Source organism: Aulonocara stuartgranti (genome assembly GCF_965226115.1).
Source record: "Aulonocara stuartgranti genome assembly, chromosome: 5".
Classification (NCBI taxonomy): domain Eukaryota; kingdom Metazoa; phylum Chordata; class Actinopteri; order Cichliformes; family Cichlidae; genus Aulonocara; species Aulonocara stuartgranti.
The window spans coordinates 32,361,372-32,371,209 of record NC_138943.1 but is presented as its reverse complement, the minus strand read 5'-3'; the positions used below and the strand labels follow the sequence as shown (position 1 = coordinate 32,371,209).

Sequence of the window (9,838 nt, the reverse complement as noted above, 5' to 3'; positions counted from 1 at the left end):
AAGTTTTATCCTTCTATTTCCCCAATGTGTGACAGGTGTAGACGAGCAGAAGGTACATTGTTTCATGCCTTTTGGTCTTGTCCCTCATTAAGAGGCTTTTGGTTTAAAATATTTGACTGGTACTCCAAGGCATATATGAAACCTTTACAGCCTGAACCTGAACTTGCAATTTTTGGATGTTCTCCGACGTCAGAGCTACTTCCGGTTAGATTGCAGGGGCCACTGGAACTAGGCCTGATTGTTGCCAAGAGAATAATACTGAGGGAATGGAAGTCCCCCACCCCTCCTTCCTTTCAGTTGTGGGTAACAGACATGATGTTCATAATACATATGGAAAGGTTCAGTAAATACTCAAAAGACTCTTTTCTGACTGTCCGGAACCCCTTTTTGGAACACTTTGCAAAAGCCAGACTGGGCTAAACTAGATTTGTAAACTTTCATTAATTTCAGGTTTTTGTGTATGTGTATGTATGTATATATGTATATATATGTGTAGATGTGTGTGTGTGTATATATATATTTTTTTTTTCTTTTTTTTGGGGGGGGAGGTTGTTTTTGTTTTTGTTTCTGTGTTATATTTTGGAAATTTAAAATAAAATAATCAAAAAAAAAGATGATCTTTTTTAAAAAAAAATGAAGTCATGACCTGAAGAATACTGGCTAAGAAATATATAATATAATCACATGCTGTAGTATATGCAGTACAAGAATCTTCGAGGTGTTCTGCACAGGGAGTTTTTATTCCACTCCATCTAAGCCATCCCATAACATCAGTGTAGGATTACCCACGAGCTCAGACTCTCTCTATCACGCGTTGTCCATGAAGTCTTTGATAAGCCCGTGTTTTTAGTTCTGGATAACGCACATATGGAAAGGTTTTATTGAGCATGGCATTGCATAAAACTGGATTTCCGAAAGAGGAGGCAACCAGTAGGAATGGGTATCTAATCACGGCAGGGTCAGGTCCGACACAGACTGTCTGCTTTAGCAACAGAGGCTATTATTTTCCTTCTCTAGGGCGAAACCAGTGTGTCCACTGGAGTTTACGTTAAAATTCAAACGCATTCAGAGCTACATGCCCTCCTGCTGGTATTGGAAGTGGACTCAGATCAGAGTGTCAAAGTGGTAAAACAATATCACGCTTTCTTTAGGTAAGGCCTCTGGTGAGGGGTGTGTTCAAACACGAATCCTTCGGCGGCGCCTCAGATATTCATTGTCATACCTCGCATTGTGATCTGTGTTGATTTCCCCAACTTTTACCTGATCTCACCCCCTCTTAAAGTGTGTTGTAACTTGAAGTCTCTCTTGTGGTTGTACTGGGTAATGTCCTTCCAAAGATGCTTGTTTTCACAAGTGTTGTGCATGCCTGAACGCTCACCCTCTGTGTGGTGAGTAACATTCATAAACTAACATTTATGAAATGAAATGGCTGTTTATCCTCTAAATATACAGCCGTAGACTTTATAGGTTTATGGGATTTTATAAAGCATTGTATCCTTGTTTTTATATAACATTTGAATGATATATTCTGTTTGTTTTTTCTTTTTTAAACAATTCAGACTTTGTATATAAGTAAAAAAAAACCTAAAAAAAACCCTAAAGGCATTGGTAGGTGAACTCATAACCGCACAGTTACTCATTATAGTTCTTTATAATTCTTTGTATTGTTTTAAATGATCATTTATTCTATTTACCTATTTTATATGGGATTTCTTTTGCTGTTTAGCGTCACGGATATCAAAGGAAGAATGTAATCGTATAGGAAAACATGTTTCTTTACTGTGCATATGACAATAAAACTTTGAAAACTTTAGTTTTAGTTCCCAAAACTATTAGTCAGACTCTATTTTTTGCAGAAATAAATAGAAATAAATAAGAAAAAAAATATTTTCACTGGTTACATGGATAAACAAATGACATCTCATCTTTATTTCATTCTTCTATTTGAAAAGAAATGCGCAAGCTACTTTTTATCCCAGTGGCTGAGTACTCTGTGCGCCGTTAGTAGAGTAGTTACGGCAGAAAACTTTCGGAATGTCGCCTTCACTGACTATCAGAAGTGTAGATTTTAAAAGCTGAAGTCACGCAAACGAAGTGAAGATGCGTTCGAATTTGATGTTTTTCATGCACTGATCACCTGTAACTTGCTCCAAATGTAGAAATAAAGGCTGAATTGTGACGGAATAAAAGAAGTTTGCCGTTTCTCACACTTTGGTTCAGAAATTGTTGCTTTTACGTGTCATAAACGGCCCTAAAAATTGTCACCTTTTCCTGATTTCACCTTTTCCTTTGCAGTTACAAAAAACATTTTTTTGCGTGCAAAGGAAACGAAATATATCTATTTTTCAGGGTGAAAAACTTCTAACTTCTAACTTTAGAGAGTTCGCGTACGAGGCGCTCCTGAAGGCACCAAAAAGTCTCGGTCAATTAGTAGAGTTTAGACAGTGAGGAGAGCTCGGAGCAAGTAGGTCTCGGCGAACGCTCCACCAATGACCAGCTAAGAGAAAAACGCCCCACTGCTCCTCCGACTTAGATCTGCGGGGGTGGGGAGTCCACAAGTTTGTCTCTGGATTTAGGGAAACCATGGGATTCGAGTTGGACCGCTTCAAGGGGACTGTGGACCCGGATTTCAAATGCAACTTGTGCAATAAAGTCCTGGAGGACCCGCTGACGACTCCGTGCGGTCACGTCTTTTGCTCTGGCTGCGTGCTGCCCTGGGTCGTCCAGCAGAGCAGCTGCCCGGTCAAATGTCAGCGGATCTCCACCAAAGAGCTGAACCACGTCCTGCCTCTAAAGAACCTCATCCTGAAGCTGGAGATTAAATGCGATAACCATACGAGGGGCTGCGATGCCGTGGTGAAGCTGCAGCATCTGGCCGAGCACGCCGAGATGTGCGACTACTCCCCGGCGAAGTGCAGGAACAGAGGATGCAGCGAGGTGCTCAACCTGCGGGACGTGGATGCTCACATGCGGGAGACGTGCGACTACAGACCGGTGGAGGTTTGCGAGAGCGGCTGCGGGCTGATGCTCACCCAAAAGGAGCAGAAATCAAATAGCCACTGCTGCCTGAGAGCCCTGAAGGCGCACAACAGCGCGCTGCAGTGCAGAATGATCATCCTGGATAGGGAGTTCAAGAAGCAGACCATAGAAGCAAACAAGAGGGAGAAGGCTCTCCTGGCACAACTTTCCGCCGTGCACAGCGAGCTGCAGATGACAGCGCTCAAGTATCAGAAGAAATTCACAGAATACAGCGAGAGGATCGACTCCCTCACCAAGACCGTGGCTTTCTCCTGCAAGGTAAGCAGGAAAAGTTTTTGCTCTGAGTGATTCCCAGTAGCTTCTCCCTGCTGTCATCCACAGTGTGACGCCTGGAAAATCTGTGTTCTGTGAGAATAAAATAATTCCACTGCAACTTAAAGTTGATCCTGACATGCGCTGCGCATAAGGCAATTGCCTTAAGGCCAACTTTTATAGTAAAATATCTTCCTCAGCATGTTTTTGTCGGCACTATGGGAGTTCTTAAAATGTTACTTTAACTGGGCCTCCTTGTTGTTTGGGTGGCTGCCTTTTTGTTTAACTTCAACCCAACTGGAAAAGGAAGTCAATGTTGTTGGCGATTCTGCTTTTTTCTTTTTTCCCCCTGGTGTTTCCAGGAGAACTTCGTGCCTTGGCTGCCTGCTTTGAGACATGGATGTCAGCTGTGCCTCTTGGCCAGCTGGCAGTAAATGTGGGGTGGGGGGAGGGCTAAATATTTACTGCAGTTCTGTACACAACAAGAACCAGGTTCCAGTTATAATGCCTCACCCCCTCACAGCATGCTTGTTTGAGGCTTTTTGTCATCGGATGTTCGCCCTTTCCCCCGAGAGCATCATAACAAATTAGAATCAGGGCTGCAGCAGAGTTGCTGGCACCAAAGTTGAATGAGCTAGTAAGGGCTTATGAGGTCCCAAAAGGCCTTAAAAACAGTAAAGCTTGATCTGTGCAAGGCCCCTGCGAGGTGGGGGGGGGCTGAGGAAGAGCTGATGTAAGGATGTTTTATGGTTCAAATTTATAAACCCAGTGGCCCATTATCAACATCATAAAGGATGCAGGAGTTCATAAATCTGGTAATGAATTGAATTAGTGTATGGTGCTTGCACTGCTGCTGGGATTAGCAAATGGGAGTGGTCAGGGTTTTGTTTTAGAGGAGAAATAATTATTAGTAGAAATATGGATGAATGGGATGTGCCTTTAAAAAAAAAAAAAAAAAAAAAAATTACACCCTTTTTATGTCCCAGAAGTTCTTTAATAAATCACCTATCAAAGATTTCACTCTCTTTTCCTCCCCCTGCTTTTGCTGAGTGCTTTCATTTGTTCATTACGGGCTCAGCTCCCAGTAAAATGTGTTCTAGTAGACTGGTAAATTGCGCATCAAAAGCACCGATGCAGGCAAATCGGGAAATCGCTCATGCTGGTATAAAGAAGCTTCCTGGGCCTGTAGCGCAGCAAGTTATCATAGCTCATTTGACAGCGGCATCTCAGTCCTGCCATTGAGCTCTACATTAAGTGTGTTATTGCCATTGTGGCTGTTCTAACGTAAAAACAGAAGGAATAACATCTGCACTTGAGGCATGCTTTGAACATATGTATGAGATACAGGAATGGTTGAGAACTTTTCTGAGGATGAGATTTAATATCTGTGGGTGATATTGCAACTCGTTAGAAGAGGTTTCTTTATTTCTTTCTATCTCGAAAGGCCTTTCATTGGATCCAGTCAAGCAGTGAACAGGAATGAGGTTCTCTCACAAATGTGAATACGAACTGGGATTAGCTGTTAGAGGCAGTCTGTCCAAAATCTTTGCTCCCTTTTTTTTTCTTTCTCATGATTTCAGTAATCAAGAGCCTAATTACATCAGTGTGTTATTGGTAATTTCCGAAAAGGGATATTTTGACATGCCAAAGCAGCAAAAGCCCAGGTAATGACTTGTCTGATGGACCTACTCCATTGAAGCCATGCTAGTGAGCCAGCATTCACAATACCACGGACCTGGAACGCGCTAAATGGAGTGCATCCAATGGGAGGTGCATTTCACAATTCAAAAGATCATTGGGGGAAAAAGGTTTTAATGCAGTTTTATGACATGCAGTACTATGCAGAAGTCTCAGGCTACCTGATATTTCTTTATATTTTAGGTTATATTAAAGAAGCCAGACTTTCTTGCAACCTTTGTGGCATTCTTCTTTTTTAAAGCAGTTTTTGGCACTGTCCAGGCTTTGTAAAGTTTTCTTTGGATATTTGTGGTATTTTCACTCGTTTTCAACTCTGCACTTGACCATTTTCAGAGATTTTGAAAGTAGACAAAGGGAGAAGTGGGAAGCCTGTTAAACTAACCAAGCAGCAGCTGAAAATCATGCCCTTAAAAAAATATTAAAAATATAACAAGTCCTGACACGGGACCTGAGAGATGCATCTGGCCCTGCAGTTAACCCATCTGCTGTTCATTGAACCCTCATCAGAAATGGTCTCAGTGGAGGGTGGCATTCTTAAGGAAGGGAAACGGGGACGAAAGACTGAAGTATGCTAAATTACACAACTGAAAAGCTGAAAATCATCTTCTGGGCTGTGGAATTCAGATTTGAAAATTTTGTTTCAAATTATTGAACCAAAAATAAAAGGTCAGGAAAGAGGTATAACAGTGAGTGCCGGTAGTTACCTGTAAAACACGCTGGGGGCTCCGTCATCGTTTGGGCTGCATCTCAGCTGGTGGTGTTGGAGATCTTGTCAAAATTGATGGAATTATGAACTCCAAAAAGTACAGTCAGATTTTGATCAACCATGCAATACCACCTGGAAAACATCTGATTGGCAACAACTTAATTTTTCAGTATGACAGTGTTCCCAAACACATACCTGGATAGAAAAACATACTGTGGAACACTGTCAGTCATGGATTGGCTACCCCAAAGCCCAGACATCAACATTACTGAAGCATCTTGACAGAGAACAGGACAAAAGGCAGCCAACATCCAAAGAAGAGCTCTGAATGTTGTTCAGGGAGCCTGGAGAACTAGTTCAGGGTGTGCTGAAGAATAAAGGTGGTCTTAGCAAATTCGAGTTTTCAAGCTCGTTAGAATTGCGCTAACTCTGTGCTTGCCTTATAAACTGTGTTTTCCTGTATGTTTGCACATGTTTCAATAAATCGCTGCCTCCTATTTCCCAATGTCCTAGCAAACAGAGTGTTGGCTCAAAACCTTTGCTCAGTACTGATCATCAGATCACTACCAAAGGATGAATGCAAGTCCATTGTTACAGCTGACTGGCAACTTACTTTAGTTTAGAGATTCCACCACTCCTCAACTTCAATGTCTTTTAATGCCAAAAACTGGGAGATGAGGAGTAACTGACTGGTATTTAAAAGAAAGATTATTTAATACTAAATGCAAGAAAGACAAATAAAACTGATGGAAAATCAATGAACAAAAAGCTCAGATCTTTACTGTGGTTCATTGCAGGGCTGTTAGAAGTGTTGTCACACTCTCCATAAAAGATTGGATCTGTGTTTTTGAACCAAGATCCCCTTTGGCTGCAGATGACAGCATTAAAGGTTCTTGATCTAATAACAAGTGTCTTTTAAAATCACAAGACATCAAACTGATCGATCCTGCATTGAATTTGATTGGAGTAATTGTGACCTCAAACTGATTAGGCTAATTGTGGACTTTTTTTTTTAAAGCAGGGCTCTGTGAGATAGCTTAACAGAACAAAGGAAGCTATTAGTTATTTCACAAGCGTGGCTATCAATTGAACATGACAGATCACATTAATAAAAGCCATCATGTATTCATTGAAAATGCCCATTTCGTCTAATAAAAATGCATTAGGCTGCTGGTTCCTTTGTGTATATACATTAGCATTGAGTGATAATCCTTGTCATTGATTTGAAATAGACTTCACTACCTCATTAATGGGGTAAACTGCCCTACATTTACAAGGTCACTGAGTTTCTGTCTCTTGACCACATGCCAGTAGTTTATAAATCAATATGTTCCCTTTTTGTTCTGTATTACAGTACCTACACTATAATTAGGTGAACTATATTAAGAGTTAGACAGGGGGAAGGCAGCTTGATGGAGGACAGACTCGGAAAGTGTGACGAGTGCTGAGGTGAAGGCTCACCGTGAGTGTGCCAAGTCACAAGTGAGCAGCAGACTAAAGTTTCACTGCCAGCGTGCCATTTCTTACCTCACCAACAAAGTTTTGTTGTTGTTTTTTTTCTCCCCACGGAGCTTTTGTTTACTTGCTGTAGCGCCCATGTCATTGTGTCTCCACGGTTTTGTTTTGAATTGGTGGTGTTTAGCACATCAGTTTTTCTTTTTAGTCTTTAATATAACTCAAGCACACCTGATGTTTTTAGTAAATTTGCAACCTCATCCTGAAGACGTTTACTTCATTTTTGGGGGGTTGGATCATTGTTAGAGTGTTTGCAGATGTGGTGAGAAGGGAAGAGAGGGGAAGGGGGGGGGGAAGAAAAGCTTCATAATTGTTCATTTTAATGGTTCTTGTGGATGAAATTTGAAGACTAGTTTGTTTTGAGGCCTGTGACACATTCAGCATAAGTGAAGAGGATGGAAAAGCCAATTGCTTTGTACCTTTTTTTCATTTGTCATATTAATTCCACTTTGTCTCAACAAGCATAATGCCCAACTGTCTTCTTGTTGACAGCGACGGCTGTAGTTCACTATAATTCGGAAGCATGTGCCACTAATGCTGTCGTGACAGAAGCGCACATTCCTGCAGGGCCAGACTTGCACATGCTGGTGTTTTTAGGCTATATGGCAGTCAGGATGCTGTACATGCCAGTAATATCTGCTTTATATTTAGTCTCAGTGTTTCGCAGAATACTGGAGCGGCAGCTGAAATTATGTTACCTCATAGCTCCCCTCTAAGTCCTCCTTAAAAAAACAGATTAAGGGCTGACTCTGCGAGTTTCCCAGAGGTTTTCATGTCATGTAGCTTCTGAGTCAAGAGGCCCGCTGGTGTATTCATTTACATAGGACAACGGTTCGTGAGAGAGCGGTTCTCTTCTTTGACCTGGTCATCATTTCAGGCTGGGTGTGCTGGCTAAGCCCTGGAGAATGGTGAAATTTGAAGAAGCTAAAGTAACTTGTTACATTACAAGATTCCGGCCATTAGAAACTACATACCAGCTGTTATGTTGTAGCGAAAAATTTGTACCATCCTGTGCTCATTTATATTGTCCAGAAGGTGTGTAACCCACTGTAAATTTACCCGAGTTTGTCCACTTTAGCTCACTGCATAACAGGTTGATATAGGCAGCAGTTTGTCCACCACCTAACTAGAAAGAAACTCGCTTTTGCTAGTTTTGCAGTTCTGAACTGTAGCACCAGCATCTTAGTCCTCCTCAGCAGCGACGTTGTGGAGCTGTGCTTAGCTTGCAGGTACTTCTTCAACAAGAGGAATTGAGCTTTGTAGCAGCTGACAGACTCTTATTATCACCCTGGGTCAGGACAATGCGAATGCTCCAACTGTGTAACTGCAAATCTCTTTGTCATCTCACTAAATGACCTTCACATGCTGACCGGCTCAATGGCCAGATTCCACTCTGCACAACAAAAGGAGCAGGGAAATGTTGGAACACTTCAATAGCAACCAGTTCCTTCATTGGAATAAAATAACAGTATTTGAATTACAAAGCTGACCTTTTGACTTTAAAGTTACAACGAACAAGTAATCTATATACATGGATGCTGTAGTTCATATGTTACACCAACACTGGCTAGCACTGGATTGGCATTTTTTTTAAAAAATGGTTGTGGGCCTGAGACTGAAGTTGTCTGTTTTTAGTTATGCACAACTGTTACTTGTAATCAAATCATTTATGATAAGTAATTCAGAGTTAACTTGAATAATGACTAGCTTAATTTGTAAACGGACTGGTACTTGTGAAGTGCTTCTACTCTAGCTGAGCACTCAAAGCATTTTCTAGTACAAGTCTTTATTCACTCATTCACACATATACATACACATAAGTGCTTTGCCTGAAGCCATGTCCACACTAATACGTTTTCATTTGAAAACGCATCTTTTTCTCTCCGGTTTGGCCTTCCGTCCACACTGAGACAGCGTTTTCGGTCAAGGAAAACGCAGCGTTTTCAAACGCTCTCCAAAGCAGATACATTTGAAAACGCCGTTTTGGCATTGCAGTGACAGTGAACCCGGAGCCTTTTCGAAAACGATGACACGTTTTAGTCATGTGATGCAGTCATGTGACCAATTAAACAAAGATAGCGGAGGGCTAGTGTGGATGTAGCCTAAGATTCATGCAGACACTCACACTTTGATGGCACATTGGGGGCAGCTTGAGGTTCAGGGTACTTTGACATGCAGATTGATGGACATGCATATTCCAGCAGCTTTGGCAGACTCTGTAAAATTACAGAGCGAGGTTGGTGAGTCATTAACACCAGCACACAAATGGTGCGCTGGGAGCTTCATGGTGTAATGTGTTGACAGCCCGGTTCTTTTGGTCATGTGCTGAACTTTTTACACGTAAGATTTCCTTTAATAGTTACACAGCAGAAGCAGTACCATAATACACAAAGATGTCTAACCAAAAGATTCAAGGAACTGCTGAAAAGATCTGGCTACTAAGCTAACAGTGTTTGTTTGCTTTCTGCTATGTAGTGAGTATTTGGCCATTTTGAGCAGCAAGTGATATTTTCTTTTGAAGAAACCATGTTTGGCTGGATGTTAATGACAAACACGGCATGAAGAGAGTTTATTGACAATAGAGCAGTCAATAGTTTCTTATTTTGTTGTTGGGCTACCACAGAGAAT

At 41.4% G+C, this 9,838-nt stretch overlaps 1 protein-coding gene across 2 annotated transcripts in view; it reads left to right on the top strand.

The window, feature by feature from the left end:
• The first annotated feature begins 2,428 nt into the window (after positions 1-2,428).
• pdzrn3b (PDZ domain containing RING finger 3b) overlaps positions 2,429-9,838 on the top strand; it is a 98,809-nt gene continuing 91,399 nt past the window's right edge. For both annotated transcript variants that reach the window (XM_082532725.1, XM_082532724.1), the window contains exon 1: positions 2,429-3,297. In XM_082532725.1, coding sequence (XP_082388851.1) covers positions 2,584-3,297 — 714 coding nt within the window. In that variant the 5' untranslated portion in view covers positions 2,429-2,583. The remainder of the gene's footprint in view (positions 3,298-9,838) is intronic.